The sequence below is a fragment of the Ornithorhynchus anatinus genome, chromosome 19, assembly GCF_004115215.2.
Source record: "Ornithorhynchus anatinus isolate Pmale09 chromosome 19, mOrnAna1.pri.v4, whole genome shotgun sequence".
NCBI lineage: Eukaryota > Metazoa > Chordata > Mammalia > Monotremata > Ornithorhynchidae > Ornithorhynchus > Ornithorhynchus anatinus.
The window spans coordinates 34,738,347-34,761,689 of NC_041746.1; the positions used below are offsets into that span (position 1 = coordinate 34,738,347).

General features: G+C 43.9%; 1 protein-coding gene across 1 annotated transcript; it reads right to left on the minus strand.

Annotated features, from left to right (window-relative positions):
• Positions 1 to 809: 809 nt before the first annotated feature.
• On the minus strand, positions 810 to 23,343 carry SNX3 (sorting nexin 3). The gene is made up of 4 exons (XM_029047571.1): positions 22,978 to 23,343; positions 4,576 to 4,671; positions 2,934 to 3,058; positions 810 to 1,536 (listed from the first exon to the last, which is right to left on the minus strand). The coding sequence occupies exons 1-4, from the start codon at positions 23,137 to 23,139 to the stop codon at positions 1,431 to 1,433; spliced, it is 489 nt and encodes a 162-aa protein (XP_028903404.1). The 5' UTR covers positions 23,140 to 23,343; the 3' UTR covers positions 810 to 1,430.

The following is a 23,343-nucleotide window of genomic DNA, read 5'->3' on the forward strand; positions in this document are numbered from 1 at the left end:
GAGGAGGGTTAAATCACTGGGAGTGGAAAATTCAAATATGCACCTGTAGAGTTGTGGTTAAGGAAGGAAATTGTCACCAGCCAAAGGGACTCATTGCAACCAAGCAGCCATTTATGCTGGCTTGTCAGCCTCAGCAGCTGATGATGACGACGATAAGGATTTCCTATCCACCTTTTGACTTTGTGCTATTCAGTCCTGTCAGAGGGAGGGGAACTTTTAAGTTGATCAATTCCCATACGGAACAATGGTTAAATGGCACCAGTGTCCATTGCTTTCCATGACAATAACTCCCAACAGCCTCACTTCCCCAAGTTCGAGGCCACTAATGTCCTCAGCACCATCTTAGCCACTTAGCTATAGTGATATTGTGCAGAACAAGAGCAGAAGATGACATTCTAGCCACTGCCCAGAGGTAGGCAGATTCCCGCCTTGCTGACCAGGCCAGCCAGACAAGGCTCATTGATGAACTGGGACAAGTTCCCTGAGCTGAGAAAGAGGGGGAACAACGCTAACCTACTTTAAAGTTAGTGATAACCACCTATGAGGTGTAAATTGAGACCAAAAAGCATTTTGCAAGAAGTGCTTTATGAATGATTCCATCAGCCCTAAAGCTTGCTTTCTGTGCACTGCAGTATTTAAATGATCCACTCAGAGGTCTCAGTGTATTCAACATCAGCTTTACTTGTAGAGGAATGAAGTTCCACCACAGGTGAAGTATATAATTAGTAAATAATCCTCCACTAGTGCCTTGGAAGGAAAACCCAGGTCAGGGTGGAAATTCCGAGGCAAAACAACAGAGACAACAGAAATGCATTTTCCATTTTTATTTCAAAACAACTTAATTTTAGACAAATGATTTTAGTATATAAATTTGATTTTTTTTATACAGAATATAAAGATTTCCCTCGTTCCTTTCCAGTATAAAGTGTTTTACAGGCTTAGAGGAAGCTACATACTGCACAAGGTTGTGTTTCACACCCAGGGTATTTGAAACCAACTGCATAACACTTCTACAAATAAAAGTCAGAAGAGGTGATATTGTGCAGAACAAGAGCAGAGGACGACACCCTAGTCGATCAGATACAAGAAATGAAGAGGACAGTGGAACTGTGCAAATTCAAGTAAGGCCAAGTCAGTATCTTTAATGGAGAAAGCACAGGTGGAGGAGAGACATGCTGGAGAGGCTATGCAGCAGTAGTGTGCACCAGAATCAAACAGCTCTTCAGGGTGACTTTAGAGAAAAGTTGAGGGAGGGATTTTTGCTAAAGCAAATGAACTTGTCTGAATGGCCCAGACAAAGCAAAACTGAGTGTTAGTAGCCCACTGGAAGCCAACTGTGCTGACTTCTGGGCAGCATGCTAAGTGGGCTGGGACCTCTTCACCGGCATGCCCAAATCACCAATATTCAGGGAAGTTGGTTTTTGTAGGATTCAAGCATGCCGGATTTTGGATGGCGTGTAGCTCTTATCTATGATCTCGTCTTGTAGAAACATATGCAGGCAACGCTCATTCTGCGCCAGAGGATGGCCAGCGACCCTAAAATCAAAATGGGGGTGGGGTGGGAGGGAAGAGGGAAAGAGAAAGCGCATTACTCCAGCATATCACAGGAATGACAAGGCTTATTTCTGCCTAAATCTGTAGATATATAAATTTTTGAGGCCAAGACCCACCATTCAAATTCTTGTTTTAAATTATTTGCTGAGATTCAGCAAAACTAAAAAGGGGTGTGTGGGTGTGCGCACGCACACCCACCCACACCCCAATCCCTACCCACTTTCCCCCAGGTCCAGTTCCTTCCTCCTTCACGCTGCCTCTGGGAAAAGCTTTAGTTCCAGGGTGATTAAGGAAATCCAAGACCAGATTATGCAGATGGAGTTTCTCCAACAGCTTCTAAAACAGGATTTAGGAATTTCTATTATTGTTCTGCCTTCTCCAGGTGTAAGGATAGGTCAAAAACTGATTCACTATGGAAAGCACTAGGATCCTTACAGGAGAGCCAACACAAACTCCTTTCATTACTCCACGCTTGATTTGGAAAGACAAAAGCAGACATGACCTCAAACCATTAGACATTCCTTCAAAAACCTTTCAGACCACCTCATTCCTTGAGTACATATGCAAGTAGGCACATATACCTTCTAGGGCATTAAAAAAAACACTTCAGTAGTTATTTCTTAAAGCCAGCATAAGTTCAGAAGCAGCCATATCCTGTACAGTACTTGCATAAACCTTCCCACTACCTTTGCATTCAAACATTCATACGTTCACAGGGATGAGAGTGGGTAGATAACAATTACTGGTTTCTAAGTAAAAAAAAAACCCCAATTGAGACAAATAATCCCTAGTGTTCTTGCAGCTTCAAATGAATACACGTGCTCATGGAAATGAAAAGGAGAACTGTGCACCTTTACACAACGAATGTTGATAATGCCTTCCTCCACCTGCAATCAAACTAAATGATTGCAGCACATTGTGAGATTCATTGTTCATAATAGAACATACCTTAAATCAGAAAGAACCACACAAAACTGTATTTTTTTTTTAAATGCTGTAATTTTAGAAGTAATTTGCATAAATTAACCAAGCAAAACAAATACAAAACTTAGGTCAACACAAAATTACTCGTTTCCATCACTCAAGTCTTAATATTTTAACGTCATACGCTTGTGCCACTCATCAGGTACTTCTCATGTTTCTGAAGTTGAAACTCTACAAAGTTTGGCACTCTCAGAAATGCCTGGCTGATCTAACAAAGGAGTCCAACCCGTCCAGCTCATTCTGGGAGATATTCAGGTCCCAGGAACCTGCCACTGGCCACTGGTCCGGGGGGGGGGGGGGGGGAGGGTGCACGCGTGCGCACGCGTGTGTGAAAAAATATATATCTATATCACACAGGCTTGTGCCTTACACCAGACAGCACAAAGAATACCTACTTGTTTATGAACTGCTCAAGTCCTTGCTTCCTTTCCTCGATAAAGGAATCATCAAAGATGCCATCGTCCCCTCTGAAAGGAAGCTGACGAAGAAAAGCTTTCCCTGGAAGGGGTGGGACTACAACCTGATAAACAGAAACCGATTTTAGCCATTTGACATATGAAATGTCACATCCCATGACCCAGCCGACCCTCCCTCACCCCCACCACTGCCACATTCCAAACCTAAGTTGATTAATTTAGGGACAGACCAGCATATTCAAGCAGATTCTGGGTCTCACATGGCAAGGAATTACTTGTCAAGAGCCCCTCCTTCCTCTCCAATCAAGCCTTCCTCCATTTCCTGGCTCCATTAGGATTAGTTTGAAGAGAAAATTAGGGCCCCTCATACACGTTTACAGACCTATTGCCTATTATTATTGCTAAAGAAAGACGTTCACCACCACACAATTGAGTAAATAAGGTCCTGTCAGAGACTGGTAGATGAATGCATTCACCTTCTGGAGATTACAGTCAAATCTCCTCCCAGCAATTGTGATTACAGTTCAGAGTGCACAAAAAGAATCAACTTTCTCCCACTGCCCTTCAGTTACATCTCACCTTGACTGAACATGAACCTTGTTCTGCATCTCTGAAGAGCTACACCTGTTTGAGTCAAGGTTATCACTTCCTCTCACTGTTGTACAAGAACAATCCTCTGCTCATAACTATTTGCTGCAACTTGGAGTCCTGACAAAGTACCAAATCAGGTTAGTGCCCCAATAGGCTGCATGCTCTCATTACAAGAGGGAGAAAACACTTGTTCATGGACTCAAGAAATACATGATGATCTCAGTCCCCAGGAGACAAATGTCCGATTATGAGATTAGTTATGTACAAAACTTTAGTAATATGTTCATGCTGAAAACTAGGAAGAGGACTTGATTCACAATGACAATTTTTGTCAATGGACCTAAGTAGGTTTAATGGGACCTAATTAGTATTCTCTCTACCTCCAAAGTCTAGCTGTGTGCTTTAAAGGCGGTCCTAATTCAGATGTGGCAGTAAATACTAAAAATGTTATTATTCACGGAAACCAAGACGCTTAGGAGGGTAGAGATGCCAAACCTCTAATAATGGCTATGAATTCAGGCCCGGAAATCTTAAACATGTGACTCCCTCTTAATATCTTACTAAGAGTGGTCTAGGCAGGTTGGCCTTTACCAGTTTTAACCAGGAAAGAATTAAAGCGCCTTTAGTTTATAAAGGAAGACAACCCTTCCTTTCCCCGACAAAACTAATACTCTTTCTCTCTCTCTCTAATACACTCTCTCTCTCCTACCATACAACTTTTTCAGCTAAAGCAAGAACATCCAATTCAGTACTAAGGGAATCACTGTAAACTGGACTTGCTCAAAATTATAGGGTTCTATGACTGCTCTCATTTGTTTAAAAAAAAAAAAAAAAAGACAGGTTTTGTTTTGGGATGCATGCAGTCACTCCTCCTCTGCTAATTAAAGACAAAAAAAAAGAGGAAGTTTGGAAGGTGAATTGTTTGGATTTTGCAGTCAAAAATATTAACTGAAGAGAACTTCAGTTTGAATTCTGAATGCTTAGCCTCCATGATCTGAAGCCACATGAAAACAAAGCCAGGCACTCTCACCTTGCTCTCTCGTTCTAATTCACTGCGCAGCCACTCAAAATCACTGTATCTTCTTCTCACCGAAGATTCTTTTAACTTGAAAATAGGAAGATTAGTCTGAAAGAGAGTTGCATATGTTATTGATGATTTGCAGGATAAGCAATTTCTTTCTTTTTTGAACAATGATGCCACGTTGTCAGGTTTACCTGAGTAACATGGTAGCTAGATTACTGTTCTTTTACTATTTTAAAGGTCTCCTTGAAGCATTGGTTTTTCTGTGCCTGTTAAAAAGCAGGTTTTTTTTTAAAATTCCAAAGATCTGACTTCACCCTTAAGAAGAAAACACTACTTCTGCTCCTATAAGTAGGTCCCAAAAATTATGTATCCACTGTTGGTTTCTTGCCAACCAGAAAATTAGTATGATATGAATTTAAGGACAGGTGAAAAGAAATTTCACTAGAACTGATAGTTCTAGTGAATTTAAGATGAATTTAAATTCTAGATGAATTTAAGGACAGGTGAAAAGAAATTTCACTAGAACTGATAGTTCATTTATATTACATTCAAAGCTCTGGGTCACGAGTCCAAACATTAAGACATTTGCCAGGCCCAATAATAAGTACTATTAGTGGAGTTGCTAGAAATTAGGGAAAAATGCAGTGCACATCTTGCTACCTTTTGGATATAGGCTTTGAATGAATGAAATTTCATTGGTAATGTTTTGGGAGAGCAGGGGTCTTTTCTCCTCCAGTGCACTCCCAAGATACTGCAAATAAGGGAGAGGAATAAAAATCTGTTATTAGCAACTTGTGTAAATTAGAAAATGAAAGCAAACAAGCAGATTTTCAGCAGATATGCAGGCTGTTCCTAGCAAGCTGTTGGCAAGTTTGTTGAAATAAATACTCGAAGAATTAAAGCAACACCTGCGGATACTGGGGTTCTCTTTGGCACAACTCCGGTAACACAGTGAGGATGACTGGTATTCATAGACTCTGACAGGGGAGGTTTAAGTTCAAGAAATAACACAATATGGTTGAAACAGATCATAATTCAACCAAAGCCTCTAAATGCCTGAACAATAGCTAGCTACAGAAGACAACCTTGGAGTATCACTACTGAAGGTCATCCAACTGTCCATGTGTTGCCAATTCCACATTCTGAGCACATGGAATCCAAGACAAATAACAGTTTGCAGTGAAGACAGTTCTCTCATATTTAGACAATACAGAATAAATCTCATTGCAATAAACATTTCATCCGAGACAAATAAGCAGTGCCTTCAACCATCTTAGAACAAGAACATCCTGGCCTACCCAGAGCAACCCAGAGGGGAGAATGGCCTCAGAGATCATTGCTCCACTTTCATACCTCAACAGCCCCTGCCCTGAAAAGAAATCAGACCTACTGGCCAACTGATGGGCTGAGGAGATGCCCTCAAATGGTGTGATCTTCCTCTACATCCACTTCCCATAGCTTTTGTTGCCCCCAATATTTCATGTGGAAAAATTAAAAATGAATTCCCTTGAACCATGAAAAAACTTGAATTCTAAACTGGATATCTTCTTGTTACCTTTTACCAATTAAGGGACTAAGGCTTGCCTGTCTGACAGGAGACTCTACCATCACAGTTACCACCACTTAGGGACCTCTGCAAGCAATACAGGGGCATCAATACCAAAAGTGTGCAACTCTAAGCACATGTACAAAAGGAGGACACAATAGATTTAGCAAACTGATTTTTCATTTTATTTCAAGATCATTCCCTAAAAGCAATGGACTAAAAACAGCAGTAACTGAAAATACTGCAGTTTTCAGTGAACAGGCAGTTCCTGTCAGAGAGAAAGGGAATTCATAGCTGTCCTCTTCTAAGAGAAGGCATCAATTACAAGTTTAGGGGCAAAAGTTATATGGTGATACCTGTCAAAGCAATTTGCCCTAAAAACCCAGCAGAATCTCTCAGAGTTTAGGATTAGCAAACTGAGGGGAAAAAAAACCCCACCCCAAAACAAAACAAAAAAAAACCCACCCCCCAAAACCACCAACCAATACCTCCCCCCAAAAAACAAAAATAACCTGGACATCAATTCAAATGCCCCAGTCCTACCTAGATGACAAATCAACTGCCTGTGAATCCCAAGTAAGGCACTGGAGCCTGAGTCTCTCCTCTTGGGAAAGTTGCAGAACAATGAATATAGGGCAGAGGTTATTATTTTATGGAAGTTTCACCTTCTAGCTGCTGTTTTACGTGAGTGCAGCACTTTACAATAAGGGCAAGAAGTTCAATCCTTTGTCTACAGGGTTTCAGAAAGAGGCTGCCCACCCCCGCCCACCCCGGCACCTCAAACACTTCACCCTACCTGAATGACCAAAAAAAAAAAGATTAAAAAAAAAGTTGTTTGGGCTCTTCCTAACACTTATGAAACAAAATTAACTGTATTCCAGTTGAGCAGTATCTGAAACACAGAATACATTAAGCTTGAAGCATAATGTTTACGCCAACCCAAAACAGTGACGCATGCCAAGTGGAATTGGCTCCTAGGAAGGTTTTGCTGTAAGTTTAACATCACAACTGCCAGCCAGTTCTTTTTTGGGGTGGGGGGAGGTGGAGGGAGGGAAGGGGAGAGAGAAACGGTGTTAAATAAAAGCTTTGTGTTCGGTCCTTTTAAATCCATTTTGCAGTAGTCTCAGCTTTTCCCAAAGCTTCTCTGCTGTATAGTTTACAGCTTGGAATCCTTTACAGATGCTGCTGTGCATAACACTGTATAGATTTCATGTCTGAAACCAAATCTCACAAGAGGTTTAAAAGCACTTGAGTTTTCTTTCCCAGGTAACCACAACATTTGTTCATTGTATTAATGACTAAGAGCAAAATTGCACTTAACAAGACTCTTATTATGCTAAAAGTCACCCTTCTATTTAGAGATGCATGCTGGCTTTCTGGACAGAGGCGTATTCTTCTCCCCAACAGGGACTAAATCATGTCCCCCAGAGTGCAGGATGAAGAGTCCCAGAAATAAAGCACTGGATTATTGCTCTCTAATTTCACCCATTGGCTTTTTAACCAAGTTCAACCTTCCGCATTAAAATATTAAGTCTTAGTAAAAGTGTCTAAAGATAGAAAGGCCTATACAATATTGAGAGCTTTCTGCAGGTGAGATTTTACATTTTGAATTCCCTCCTCTCAAATTACTTTACAAAAGGGATTAGCTGCTCTCTTTTATTCAATAGGTTAAGATCAAGCCTGTGAAAAGAGTCCCCTAAGAATTTTCATACTTCTGGGTACGGAAGTCTATAAAGTTAATCTCTGAAACAACATATCGAGCTTACAGGTACAATGCTGGGGTAAGAGTGCCAATTCAGATCGTTTTACCTTCCATTTTCCCTTCTGAACTTTTGACACAAGCGTGATTCCGTCAGCCTCATTCTAACATGAGTTTTTCCTCCCTCATTTTGGAGGGAAAGAAAGCCTCTATCCTTCAGTAGTTAGCTAACAGTTTGGTTGTTTTAAAGTTATAGTTCATTTCTGTGGAATTTTGGGAGCTTTCTTTTGGAACTAGCTTTGCCCCCACTGGCGGTGGGGTTGTCCCAGTTCTGTTGGGTCATCGCAGAACTCTGAACCAGCCAGCTTCCAAACTAGTCAAACACATGACATGCCTGTAGATGATTTTTCCAGGTCATTGAAGAAACAGGCAAGCCTCACTGATCAAGATTAGCACAGTGAACAACCAAAGTCTTTTACAATTGATTCACCGCATCTGATTATATGCTATTAAGTTTACTTGCAAAAAAAGAGAAAAACAAACACCCACCACCAATCATCCTGCTCCCACCATTTTAGTCCTTGTAAAATTTGACCTTCTAGCCAGTAAATCCTCATTCTCAGTCTCCTTTGCCACTGGCCTTAAGAAAGTCAGACCTGAAGGAGAGCTGATTCTGCGGGGCACTCAGTGAGCTGGTCAGGTTTACTGGAAAACAGCTGGAGTGCTCTCCATTCACCCTGACCCCTTTCACTGAGCCCCTATAAAAGTGTAGGGCTCTGCTCTTGAAACTAAGGAATGTACAAAACGTCAGCAATGGAGTAAGACATGCCCCCAGCCACCCCCCCCCCCCCACCCCGCAATTTGAGGAGGGAGAAAAAACACAGAAACTCATCAACATCAAAACATTTGGAACATGTTAATAGAGCCCTGAGGGAATCTGGAGATTCCATCATTCAGTGGCATTTACTGAGGGCTTACTGTGAGCACAGCACTGTACTAAGTGCTTGAGAGAGAACAATATACCAGAGTTCAGGATCTGACGGTCCCACCTATTGGTACTTCCAGAAGGGTGGGGAAGGGCCGCTTAGACTCCTGCTTTTCCTCCATATGGGGCCACCCACTTGCAGAGAAGTCACTATCAGCCGAAACAGAGGAGATGAAATCATGCTGAGATTAGAAATGCTTCCCTATTGCCCTCCCAGCCACAAACCGAGCCACCCTGTGCTGGCCCCATCCAATCATACCTCTGGGTTCGTGTCAGCAGGCTGTCTGGGACAATCCTTGCCCAGGCTTAGCTCAGTGATGACAATGATGGTATTTGTTAAGCGTTTACTATGTGCCAAGCACTGCTCTAAGCGGAGAAGCTCCAGAGAACAAACTGTCACTTTTGACCGTTGAGAACTGATGGCATCTTTCAGATCCATCCTTATGCTAGGCATAAAGAAATGCAAGGGATTTTCAGACTTACACGCCAACCTATATTGCAAAAACCATAACTGAAACCCCCAAAGTCCACAAGGGACATTTCAGAAGGGAAGAGACTCTGCTACATGGGCACCCCACAGGCCCAAACATGATTGCTGGGAAACATCAAGAGCAAAGTGGCAACCACACAGACTTTCGGCATCGGGGTTAGAGAACACAGCATCAGGGTGCTACTGGGCCAGACCAATTTGGAGGTGGAGGCCCAGCTTTCTTGATGGCAATTTAGATCGTTAGTGTTTCTCAGAGCCATACTTGATGTCATGGGGCAAGGAAAGGTGGACCAGCAAGAATCCCACCACTTGGACCCGCTAAAATTGAACTGCCCTAGGTGGGACATGTGGGACAGATGAAGTGGATGATCCTGGGTGCCGGAGGAGTTGTTGAATTGCAAGCCGAGAAGAGATGAGAGCCAGCCCGACCAACAAAAGAGATGAGGACAACCAGAAGCACAACTCCAAGCCACGGGGTATAGCTGGGAATGGCATAAAGAAGCAGATCATCGATGAGCAATCGTAGCCCAAGCCCCGGGCAGCCCAGCTGTGAGGCAGAGGGGTTCACGACTGCAGCAGCTGACAACTCTTGCTGGGCACCCATCAGCCTCCCGGAGCCCCGACCTGCATCTGGGGTAAGTGTCACCTCTCTCTTCTGGACAAGGAGAGCCCAACCATCCTGCCAGAGAGGAGTGGAACTTTAAAGAAAATAAACTCTAGCCAGCCAATAGTAACAGGTTCTCTTTTTTATACCAGAATAATGAAACAGTAATTAAGGGAAACATGCATTCACTTCTAGCACTGGAAGTCAGCATGTGATAGAAAGCTACCAAACATTGGTCAAATCTACTACTACCAAGCAAAAGGCAGGGGAGTTTAATGGGTTGTAGGTTATGGATTTTGGGTAATTTACATTAAAGTGTTGTTAATTTGCTCTTGACATTCTGGTTCCAGCTTTGATCCACTGAAGCTTCCTTTACTACAATTTTTTTTGAAGGGTAAACTCTGCTTAGCTAAGTTTTTCTCTCTCTCTAGACTGTAAGATCGGGGGCAGGAAACATGTCTACCAACTGTTTCAGTGTACTCTCCCAAGGGCTTACAGTGCTCTGCATACAGAAGGCGCTCAATACCAATATTTGATTGACTAGGCTTGAATGTGCTTTACAAAGGCAGATTTTTAAAGACACTTCTATCATGGTTAAAATATCCTTTTACAAAAGTCCTGGGAGGCACTCCCACCTGTCTTCCAATTACTTTGGAAGAGGGCTAGAGTATCAGCATTTTTAGGAAAGCCATTTTTCCATCCTATCTTGGCCCAAACCCATTCTATGTCCTTTTTTTGGAAGAATTTACAGCCTAGAATAAGTTCAGATCCATCCTGTGTAGGCCTGGGGGGAGTTCCCCAAAGTTGGCAGGCTGGGTAACATTTCAAGGCTCTTTTCAAGGCCCTTCTGTTGCTGATTCTCTTTTCACTTACCTCCTTCCAGTTCCCTGAACTTGGTACTTGGTGTCTTTCCCCCCATTCAGATTGCCCCAGGCCACCAGTCAAGTAGACAAACACTGGACTGGTTAGCCCGAGGCAGAAACGGCTTTCCAGTCCATGGAATCATAGTCCCCCTATTTGGAGTAGGGGGAAAGACTCTTCCCAGATAATCAGTGGTATTTGAGAGCTTATTGTGTGCAGAGCACTGTACTACGCACTGGGAAGACTCCGCACTGGGGAGAGAACAATATAAAAGAGTTGGTAAACACATTCCCTGCCTACACGGTCTTGTGGTCTGAAACCCCCGCTTCCCCCCGGCCCCACCCCTTCACCCTCTCTCCCTCCATGCTCTCTCAGCCCCACAAGGCTTTTATCAGCAAAATCAAGCTCCTTGACTTTTTTGCTTCCTCATTAAAATATTAGAACTTTCCAGCTTGGGGAAGAGAGTCCAGGTTGACAATTGGGCCAGTGCCCTGCTTCCTGTTCTTCTGGGTCTACTTCCTGTTGCTTCCGTTCTCACTTCCTCTCCCCTTTAAATCTTTGCCCTTTGGCTGTGGTCCAGAGGGTCAGAGAGAAATCGTCTGCTGAAATCAGCCTGCTGTTTGACTAGATTTCCAAGAAGGCTGTCACACTAGAAGATGCAAAAAAAGAGGGGGAACCCATGGGGAGAGAACTGAGAGTAAGGATGGGGTTTTAGCTCAGCTGGCCTTGCATATGTATATGGGGAAGCAGCGTGGCTCAGTGGAAAGAGCATGGACTTTGGAGTTAGGGCTCATGAGTTCGAATCCCAGCTCTGCCACTTGTCGGCTGTGTGACTGTGGGCAAGTCACTTAACTTCTCTGTGCCTCAGTTCCCTCATCTGTAAAATGGGGATTAAGACTGTGAGCCCCACATGGGACAACCTGATTCCCCTATGTCTACCCCAGTGCTTAGAACAGTGCTTGGCACATAGTAAGCGCTTAACAAATACCAACATTATTATATGTGTAGAGCAAGTCAGGCAGTATTTAGGTTTCTGGCCCCTCCCACTTCCCCAAGGCCCATTTCACAGCCACTCTGTACTTAAGGTGCTCTGAGAACATCAACTGACACTGCACATGGTGTCCCATGGTCACCAGGCATTCAGGAGGGGTACTGATTGGTGAATGGAACCATTATTTGTTGAGCACAAAAACTAGGTGACCAATAATCATGAATGCAGGAAAAGAGGCATTAAGACATGGATAGGATTATAAATCAGAGTCCATGAAACATTGGGTCTACCCAGCCTAGTCCAGCAAAGAGCACTGTTCTCTGTGGGGAGAATGATGGAATTAAGCATTCCACCAACACAGAGCTTTTCTCTTCATCACGGATCCCCACAGGACTTACCTCTGGGTTCTAGCAGCTGGCAAAAAACTCAGTTGCTGAACTAACTTCATATGGCAAAATTGGGAAGGGCTCGGGGGAGGAAGAAGAGAGGACAGGGCAGGGATTGGGCTACTGGAAGAGGCACAACCACTGCCTCACGCAAAGTCTGTCCTGCACTGCATCACTTACGCTCTTAGGTGTGTACCTATTTAGCATTTTGAAACCCAAGCACTTATGTACATGCCCTTATACTCTATTTCCTCCATCTGTAATTTAATATCTGTCTTTCCCTGTAGACTATAAGCCCCTTGTCGGCAGGGATTGTATCTACCAAGTCTATTGTATTGTTCTCTCCCCAGCACTTAGTTCAGTACTCTGCACATAGTATGTGCTCATTAAATTCCAGTGACTGACAGACTATGAAAGGATGAGTACCTAATCCAGCAGCAGCCCAGGTAAACCAGTGGTTTAATTTTGGGGTTTTTTTGTGTGTTTTTTTGTTACAGCCAGTGCAGCTGAAACTCCTAATCCTTTCATTTTTTAGTTGCCCAAGTTGTATGAAAACTTCCAGTGTCCTGGCCCACTCTGTAAAGCTCTTACTTGACTTCCTCTGCTATATCTTAAATGAAGCCTCCAAGAGATTAACATTTAGACAATATACCTGAATTTGGCCAGGGACAGCGGATACTATATTTAACATCGGAAACCAATGTCAGTCAGGAAGCACCACTCTCTATTGCATGAGACTTGCTTAGTGTCCAGCTCAGCTGACACCAAGAAACAGACTGAGGTCCCTGTGCCTGGAAGAGAACCTGGGTTCTAATCCTGGCTCTGCTACTTGTTTGCTGGGGGACCCTGGGCAAATCACTTAACTTCTCTGTGCCTTGGGTTCCTCATCTGCCAAATGGAGTAATCAATGCCCATTCTTTCTCCTACTTAGATTGTGAACTCCATATGGGACAAGGACTGTCCAACCCAATTACCTTGTATCTACTCCATCCCTCAATGGACTATTTGGCAGAAAGTAAGCACTTAAATACCACCATTATTATTATTATTGGGAGCACTCAGGTCCAATGAGAACCAAGAGGCAGACCTGCGGGAAGGCCATGCAGTTGGCCTCCAAGGGTGAATGGCTGAAATCAGTTGCTTCCAGAGTCCCCCTTTGCAGGCCAACCACCACTGATGGCTTTGGAAAACCAAACCTTCCTGTAATCTCCTCAGAGCTGATCTGATAGCGAAACACCAGCACACAGTTTTCTAACATTTCAGGAGCCAGGCAATCATGTGAACTCCTGAAGAAAACGGCAACTACATCAAAAGTATTACCCAATAGGCCATATTCCATTTAGCCAATCCTAAGAGATGTAAATGAATGCCCCACTAAAGTTCTCATTAAAGGGCATATTTCTTCATAGATCCGCATCTTAGAAGATAAGAGATAAACTGAGAAGTGTTCAAGCCATTACCCTTCCTTCAGTACCTTGGATACTTGTTTTACTCCTCTTGGAACAGCATGAATAACTGTAGACATGGCTTTTGACCTAGATGAACTCCATCTATGCTGGGGGAGAAGTCATTTAAGCCAAGAGAAAGCTTTCATTTAGGAAAGTCTTTGAAATGTAGATGTCCCTAAGGCAATTCAGTTTGGTCTCTTGCAGGTTCGTGGTTTTTCAGTGTAACAATTAACTAGTTATTTCAAAAAGGACTGGTCTCTAGAGGACAATGTCTAATTGGTGCAATGGAAGTTATCTAGGCCAGTTCAACTGCTAATCCATCACCCACTCCAACTTCCCAATGCTCTTAACTCCTTAGAAGGTTGGCAAGGTGGAGCCTTTGATAACCAAAGGCTTGGGACCTGAGGGGCTCCGGGCTTTGAGAACTTGCTCTACTCCCAGTGTATCTGCCCTCCTGTCCTAAGCCTCCTTGGGAAAGAATGGGGCATGACCTGCTCATTTATATCTATTCCAGTACTTAGCAAAGTGCTCAGCACACAGTAGATATTTAACGCCAGAGTTAAATCAACCAGTGGTATTTACTATTCCCAAAGTACTTTACCAAGTGCTTGGGAGAGTACAATAAAACATTTAGAGGTTATAGTCTGATTTAGTCCTTTGCTTTTTCCCCCTCCACTATCTTCAGTCTAGGAAACAGTAACAGGTGATGTTCCCTTGTTTATTCATTCAATCATATTTATTGAGCACTTACTGTGTGCAAAGCACTGTATTAAGTGCTTAAACTCGGTTCTGCTTTTCCAAAGTGACAAAGTAGGCCTTTAATCAATGCACCCGAAGGTTGGGGACCACACTTCAGAGCCCTTTCTCCTATCATTAGAGTTGACGACTAAGGGTTCATCAGAGTTAATGACCCTGAATGAAATTAGACTGATTAAAGAGAAAAACATAGACTACAAAGAGATAAGAATTGATATAAATTTGGAACTATGGTCTGAAGCCCTGGTTCTTTGCTTCTGCAGGCTATCAGTGCCCACTGGCACAAAACTGTTGTCTTTCAGATTTAAAACAAGAAACTTTGCTTTATAACAATCCCACAGAGTCTCATAGCCATGTTTTAATTAAATCTGAAATCTTCAGGTGACACTGTGGGTACTAACTGACGAAGAACCCATAAAGCTGGGTTTGCTTTCCTAGGAATAGCACAGTTCTAAAGACACTGCACTCCATGTCAACAAAGGGACTCCGAATGGTAGAGTGCAAGTGGTGCTAAATAAATCCCCAGCATCAGAATCACTTCCCCCATGCAGATTCTCAGATATTACGTCCCAAGGTCAAAGTTTGTCTATTGTTCCCAATGAGAGTATCCTTCACCTTATTTTGGTGCATCTCACCAAATGGGTGCTCAAGAAATGCCACTATTAAAGAAACATCTTTGCATAACCATGTCCAAGTCACTTAACTTCTTTGTGCCTCAGTTACTTCATCTGTAAAATGGGGATTAAGACTGTGAGCCTCATGTGGGACAACCTGATTACCCTGTATACCCCAGCGCTTAGAACAGTGCTCTGCACATAGTAAGCACTTAACAGATACCAACATTATTATTATTAAAGGGAAAGGATTCTTGTAAATATTCATATCATGTAAGAAGTTTACATACACTCGGTGAACTAAGTACTTTACTTGTCTTTAACAGGCACAAAGATTGAGGGTTGGGACTTGGGGGAGGGGAAGAAAAGAGTGTTTTACATTTATAAAAGTGGGTATTAAAAGGAGATATTTTTCCCTCCTTCAGCTGATAATCAGTTCGGAGAAACCTTTGCAGTCGATATTTCAACTCAATTGTGGTGCAGTCTGACATCCACACTACAAAGGAACCTTTAGTAATATGAAGCTAATGTTCTTCTTTTGAACATGAAACATTACTTGGCAAACAAACCACAAAAATATGAAAGGGGAAGTGTAATGGGCCTTTTAATTCTCTGAAAGATGACTGATACATATACTAATAGACTCCTTTCTCTTCCAGTCAGAATGATTAGCTATAATAAGAAGAGCTAGACAATGACATTAAACATTACACATGTGCATGTTTTAGGTTTTCAGATTGGCAGCAGTGCCATTACAATACACTACTCCTTTCAAGAGTGCCCCATAAATAGTAATTATTGTTCTCATAGTCTGACAGTGCTCAAAGCATAGATCTTGACTATCAACTTCTACTCATTTATTAAGACTACTGCAGCACGACGAGTAACTCTCTCCCCAAGAACTCCCTAGTAACAAAACACTGGGAAAGTACCAAAGTACAAAAATGGATGACCTGGCCAATTAATTGTATTTATTAAGTGCTTACTATGTGTAGAACAGTGTACTAAGTGCTTGCGAGAGTATAATACCACACTATTAGCAGACACATTCCCTGCCCTTAATGAGCTTACAGTTCAGAGGGGGAGACAGACATTAATAATAATGATATTTGTTAAGGACTTACTATGTGCCAGGCACTGTACTAAAGCACTGGGGTGGCTACAAGCAAATCAGGTTGGACACAGTTCATGTCCCACAGTCTTAATCCCCATTTTACAGATGAGGTAACAGACACAGGGAAGTTAAGTGTCTTGCCCAAGGCCACAAAGCAGACAAGTGGTGGAGTCGGGATTAGAACCCATAACCTCCGGACTCCCAGGCCCATGCTCTATCCACTACACCATGCTGCTTCCCATGCCCTATATACAGCCATTAGCTGTCATTTTAAAAAGCCGGCAGTCATTACCTCAAGACAAGGGTTGGGGACTACCTCCATCATGTCTCCAGTGAAAATGTAATGAAATTTTCTTCAGTGGATAAAGCTCAGGTGACTACTCTGAGTAATGAAAAAAGTCATGTGACATCTTGGCATTCCTTGGAGATTTCCTTCTGACACCTAAGCTCACAACTTTCCTGCAGTACAAAAAAATCATCACTGTGACCCACAAGCCCTCGTTTGGTAGAAACTGGAGGACTAAGAGATTGGGACTATGATAAGGAACACTTCTTCCCAGTTCACCAGTTAAATTTTAACCCAGCTCAACACTGGCTGATCAAGACTCATAACCTTTCACCATTTTATACAACACTGGTAGGAGTAGCACATCTGATATTTCACTTCAAAGGCACCCTACCACAATAGGAAGAGAAATTAATTGAACTGGAAGGAAAACTATGCTGAGCTCAACCTAGGCCTCTTGAAAATGCAGGGCTGCTGTTCCTGGCCCATTTTCATTGCTAATTTTGCACCTGTGCTTTGAGCCAACCTATCTAGTACTTTAGTTGGGGGCTGGAGGAGGCATCCACCCTCTTTACTTCCCATTCTTAACGATTCAGAAAAGTGTTGGGCAAGGCAACAGAAAGCCAACATTAAGGGCTCCTAAATAGAAATACTGCTCAGTTTTCTAAAACTAGTATCATTGGTTCTAAAACTAGTATCAAAGTAACTATTAGGTTATTTTTTTCATTTGTATCATGTGGGATCTGATTATCAGATTTAAAAAATTCAGGTAAAAGTAGGGTTCAAAATTCAAGCCTTTCAGGTTTTGGGGGATACTCACAACAAATGCAAGGCAAGTGTTACTTCTCTTCTCTGTCACAGTTCGGAGCTAAACAGGCACATGGCATTGGAACTACCTGTTCCGTGCACAGTGGTGTTAAGCTCACCTTGCTAAGCTTAGAAGATCCCAGCAAAACAAGACCCACACCTTGACAGAACTAAGGATATAGAATTTGAGGTCAGGACTCAGAAGGATGAAGCATTGTGTTCTTGGAAACGGAGGAGCAAATGAGATATTTTAGGGGCTCAGAAGAAAGGCTTCCAAGTCATATCAGTTGTAAATGGCTATGGTGCCTCCAAATAAAAAGGAAGAGCAACTCTTAATAGGTGAGGGATGCAAGGGTGTCACCTGGTCTGTGCCTAATAATAATAATAATAATGCACCCAAATTAAAGCACAGCAGTTCCACTGCAGAATTTATGGTCAAAAACATATTTCCTCTGGGTTCCTAAACACCCATCACTTGCTTAGAAGTCCAAGACTTCACCTGTTAAAGCAACACATGGACAATTTATCTTTTAGATCTGGAATGCCTGCAAGTGCCTCTTTCCTGGTCCAAAAGCCACCCGTGGGCTCTAGGGCCCTGGGACCAGCATGGTCTCCATCATTCTCCCTGCACGCATCATCTTAAAGGCTACGGGATCCCAGGTAGATCTGTTATCCCCAAGAGGAAACTCCTGCCACCTACAGAGCTCCTACTCATACACCTGAGGCATAAGATCCTAAATTCTTCTTGGTTTGGTTGCCTCATCTCCATTAAGCCCACTCCAGGGTGGAGCCAAAAGGCACAGTTCAGCTTCACACTCTACCTCCTGCATTTGCCAGACTTGCTTCTGGCTCTACCTTCTTACTCCAACCTCTCCAACTCCATGGGCCAATCAGACAGGCAGAGTGGACAGGCTGGAGAGTTCTTTTTGCAAGAGAGACACAAATTATGTCAAGTTGATAATTTAAAGTTACTTTTCTTCCTCTTTTCTTTGAACACTCGGGTAGCTTTATTACAAGAACTGAAGAGGCCAGACTGTTTAAAAAAATTTGGTTAGGCAGATTTAAACCAGTAATTCTTTTAATCAGTTTATTACAAAGGATGTGTGGAATGCCTGCCACAAATGCTGTCTGAGGAATGAGCAAAACCTCTGGCCCAAACCTGGTGGAGAAAGAAGTGGCATTAATGAGCATCAGTGACTGTAAGCTCCCCCTATAGACTGTAAGGTTGTTGTGGGCAGGAAATGGGTCTTTCAACTCTGTTATATTGTATTTCCCAACTGCTTAGTACAGTAATCTGAACATAGTAAGTGTTCAATAAATAGGACCGACTGATTGATCAGTGGGTGACTTCAGACGGGACCCTCTCACAACAGACAAGCAGCGGAGAAGTTTTCAGTAGAACTACTGTCATCTCCTAAAGATTCCTTTTAAAAGTCTATCTTATTCAGATTTCCACCTATTCATTCATATTTCTTAAGCGCTTACTGTGTGCAGAGTACTGTACTAAGCACTTGGGAAAGTACTATACAACAATAAAGAGTGACAATCCCTGTCCACAACGAGCTCAGTCACCCCACGGCTTTGCTGATGCTGTTCGGCCTTATTTACCTTGATGGTTCTTTCTCTAAAACCCTTTTAGATTGAGCCCTCTGTTGGCCGGGGCAATGTCTCTGTTAATATCTTGTGACCTTTCCCCAGTACTCTGTGGTGCACGCTGCACACTTTAAGTATGATGATGGTGACAACAATTATACTTTTCTCACACGCACATGCGGACTTTTCAGTGACCTTACTTACATGAAGCCCCTTGAGCAGTGGCACTTACTCAGGTGTGGTGGTGAAGGGGAGTGGGGGTGAGGGGAGGAGTCGGGAACAGTGAAATAGCCAAGAAACAGGAATCCTGGCAACAGGCCACCAGCCTCGACCTAGTACAAGCACCAGGGCTGCAATACCAGACATCAAATAGCCATTCACATGCTTTCCTACAAAGCCAAAAAACTGAGAAATCCTAATACAAAATATTTTTCCTGCACTTTGAACTACCTTTCCTCAGCCCATCCATACAGTAACCATGATAGTGGCCTTATAAGAACTTAGTTTTATCGATAAATTGCTCGGTGTGTGTGGGAATGTGATCAGAGAAGCAGCGTGGCTCAGTGGAAAGAGAGCACGGGCTTTAGATTCAGAGGTCATGGGTTCGAATCCCGGCTCGGCCACTTGTCAGCTGGGTGACTTTGGGCAAGTCACTTAACTTCTCTGTGCCTCAGTTATGCTCATCTGTAAAATGGGGATTAAGACTGTAAGCCCCACGTGGGACAACCTGATTCCCCTGTGTCTACCTCAGCACTCAGAACAGTGCTCAGCACATAGTAAGTGCTTAACAAATACCAACATTATTATTATTATCTACATGTTAAACTGGGCTCACTTTTATCAACACCCCTGCCCTGCCCTCCCTTCACACATACACTCATCTCCCATTTTCACAAATCAGAAGAAGGGGAAGGGGGAACATTTAGGGCAGTGGCGAAGGAGGTTCCCAGAGCATGGAATGATCTGCAAAACATTCCAAGAGAAGGAGGGTGAACAGGCTGAAAGCAAAAGACTAAAAGGGAGGGGGAAGATAAAGAACAACCTCTAGCCAGCAAGCTGGAAGCAGATAAGGGGGAACCCACTGAGCGCAGACTCTGTTCCTCATTGAAGCCAGGAACGAGAACCAAGTAACTGTGGAAAAACTCAGCAACAAGGAGTAGATTATAGTTAGGGTTGCACCAGCACAGCTGCAACCCAATACTCCAAGTGGGATCAAACCACCACCATAAAATTTTTGATGTAAGACTACCCCTGGAAGGATGAATTCATGCAGAATGAGCCCATGCAAAAATAACTTGAGACTGTTTTTCCCCCACTTTCAGATTCAATATGAAGAGAGTCTATTCCCTGCCTGCCCTTACCCTGATTCTGCCTCCCTCTTTGGGAAACATCATGGCACCAGAAGAGTTGGTGCTGTGCTTCAGCCCAAATCACCTTCCTAGAATCCTAACAGGTATTAGCTGACTATATTGAGAAAATCATTACAATATGAATATGGATTTTCTTTGCCACACTAATTCCCTAAAGAGACTTTGAAAGTGTTTTAAGTAAGCACAGTTGAAGCATATTTCAAAAATTTATGAATTAACTGGCTCCCTGGGAGTTTTCTTTCTTCATTTTTTAAAATAAAAAAAACACTGAGGGGGGTAATTGGTAGGGATAGTCCAATTTGTGTAATACATTAGACAAAAAAAAAACTTATCACAGTGGAACTGGATGCAAGAAGAGGATTTTGATTCAACTGCTTGACAGGATGTACTAATTATGAAAGTTTGGCAGCATTTGACAGAAATACAGAGTTCTGCTTTAGTGAAAAGAGAAAACTCACTAATGAATCTGGATGCAAAAAGAGGAAGCTTCGTTTAGGGAGTGTCATGAAAACATTTCAGAGTCAAGTGTCCCGGTGAAGGTCCCAAAGATCAACAGTCAGCAGCTTCAGAATTCCATCAGCCTTTGAGATTCAAAGTTTGTAAGGCTAAAGAATTCTTTACCTAACTATAGACTGCATAATCAACAAAATAGTCATTGGTGGGCATTTTTTGGGTGAGTGTCATCTAGGGATGAAGAATCTTACAGTCGAGTGTTCATAAGACTATGTGCCTTCACCACTGACTAGCTTTTAATCACTGAAACCAATATTAGGGGGACAGCAGAGAGTTTCATCCAGGAGTGTTTCACCTATGCCAAAATAAAATGGGATTACTGATTTGACTTTTGCATCATTTCCAAAGGTGACGGTAGCTCCAAACCACTGTTCCTTTAATGTCTGTTAAAAGTTATACATTTATATTAAAATTTACTTATACACAGTAAACAATATACACTGTTGATTATTTTATATATTTATTTTTGTTGTGTTTTAACAGTTTGCACTTGTTTCATGAAATTACTTTTTAAAAGTAATTTTACTTTTTAAACCTTGCTATACGGGCAAATTATTTCATCCTGACCTAGGGAATGAAATGCTATTCTCAGTTAGTATCTCCCAAATCACCTGAATTACTTTGCAACAAACACTAGTTAGTAAATTATAAATGAGCATTTCTAGTTCAGCTGATTCAGGAAGCAGGGTGGCTTTGTGGATAGAACATGGGGCTGTGAGTCCACAGGACCTAGGTTCTAATCCCAGCTCCACCATACAGCTGCTGTGTGCCCTTGGGCAAATCATTTCATTGTACCTCAGTTACCTCATCTGTAAAATGGGGATTCATAGTGTGAGCCCTCCGTGAGACAGGGACTGCATTCAACCCGATTAACTTGTAACTATCCCAGCACTTAGAACAGTGCTTGGCAAACGGTATGTGCTTAACAGGTACTATAATTATTCTTATTCTTTCACGCAATAGAGTGCAGACTTTGAACATTTTCACGTAGTCAACAAATTCCTTGGATTGCCTGAATAAAGGCAGGGGCTCTAACGAGGTGGGATTTTCCAGTACTGGGTCAAATTTACTACAGAATCCTAGAGATTTACTAGAGAATCCTAGAGAAGTAGCGTGGCTTAGTGGAAAGAGCACAGGCTGGGGAGTCAGAGGTCATGAGTTCCAATCCCAGCTCTGCCGCTTGTCAGCTGTGTGACTTTGGGCAAGTCACTTAACTTCCCTGTGCCTCAGTTCCCTCAACTGTAGGGAAGCAGCATGGCTCAGTGGAAAGAGCACAGGCTTGGGAGTCAGAGGTCATGGGTTCTAATCCCAGCTCTGCCACTTGTCAGCTGAGTGACTGTAGGCAATTCATTTAACTTCTCTGTGCCTCAGTGACCTCATCTGTAAAATGGGGATGAAGACTGTGAGCCCCAGGTGGGGCAACCTGATCACCTTGTATCCCTCCCAGCGCTTAGAACAATGCTTTGCATATAGTAAGCGCTTAAGTGCCATCATTATTATTATTATTAAAATGGGGATGACGACTGTGAGCCCCAGGTGGGACAACCTGATCCTTGTATTCCCCCCCAAAGCTTAGAACAGTGCTTTGCACATAGTGAGCGCTTAATAAATGCCATTATTATTATTATTAAAATGGGGATGAAGACTGTGAGCCCACGTGGGACAACCTGATGACCTTGCATCCTCCCCGGCGCTTAGAACAGGGCTTGGCACATAGTAAGCGCTTAACAAACACCATTATTATTATTATTTGGGTCTCGGGCCGTCAGGCTGAGCCCCACGCCATGACCATGGCCAAGGGCCCGCAGGCCCGCAGGCCGAGGGGGAAAGATTCGACCACGGGCAGAGTCGCCCCACCGCGTCTCCTGGTCCAGGCCAGTTGGGCCTCCGTCTCCATGGAGACCGGGCCAAGTAGGGGCCGAGACGCGGAGCGTGAGGGGCACGACAGGGCAGGACCGGCTGGTCAAGCGGTCACCCTCCTCCGGCCCCCCTCAACCCCGCCCTCATTCATTCGATCATATTTATCGAGCGCTTGCCGTGTGCGGAGGGCTGTACTAAGGGCTTAGCACTGTAGTAAGCGCTTACAGGTCCCTCCGGGGGAGGGGCCGCTGGTGTCAAGCAGGGTGGTGTGGGCCGGAAGTAGTTCCCCCCAGGCAGGGAAGGGAGCCACCGGTCCAACCACCGGCCAACGGCCGACGGGGCCGGGCTAAAGGCTGGGCTCCCCCGGCCTTCTTTGGGTTCTCCCGCTCCCTCTTGGGAGGGTGAGGGGCCGGGGGAGCGGCCGAACCCACCGGGAGCCAGGGCGGGCCCGGGCGGGCCCGGGCCGGCCGAGCGGGGAGCCTCACCTTCACCCGGATCTCGTAGGTGGTGAAGCGGCCCCGGCCGACGCCCACGGTCTGCGGGTTGCTGACGTCGATCTCCAAGAAGTTGCTGGGGGGCCCGTAGGCATCGTTGAGGTTCTGCGGTTTGGTGATCAGCCGCCTGGTGTCCGCCACCGTCTCCGCCATGGCCGCCGCCGCCCCCCGGGGCTGGTCCTGCGGCGCCGCTCGGGGCAAGCGCGCTGGCCGGCTCTGGCGCGGAGCCCGGAGGCGGAGACCTTCCGGCGCGCGGGGGCCTCCCCACCCCCTTCCGGACGCCTCTTATGGGCCCGGCGGCTCCTCTGGGAACAGCTGATCGGGCCCGGGGAACCGTCACCGTCCGCCGAGGGCCCC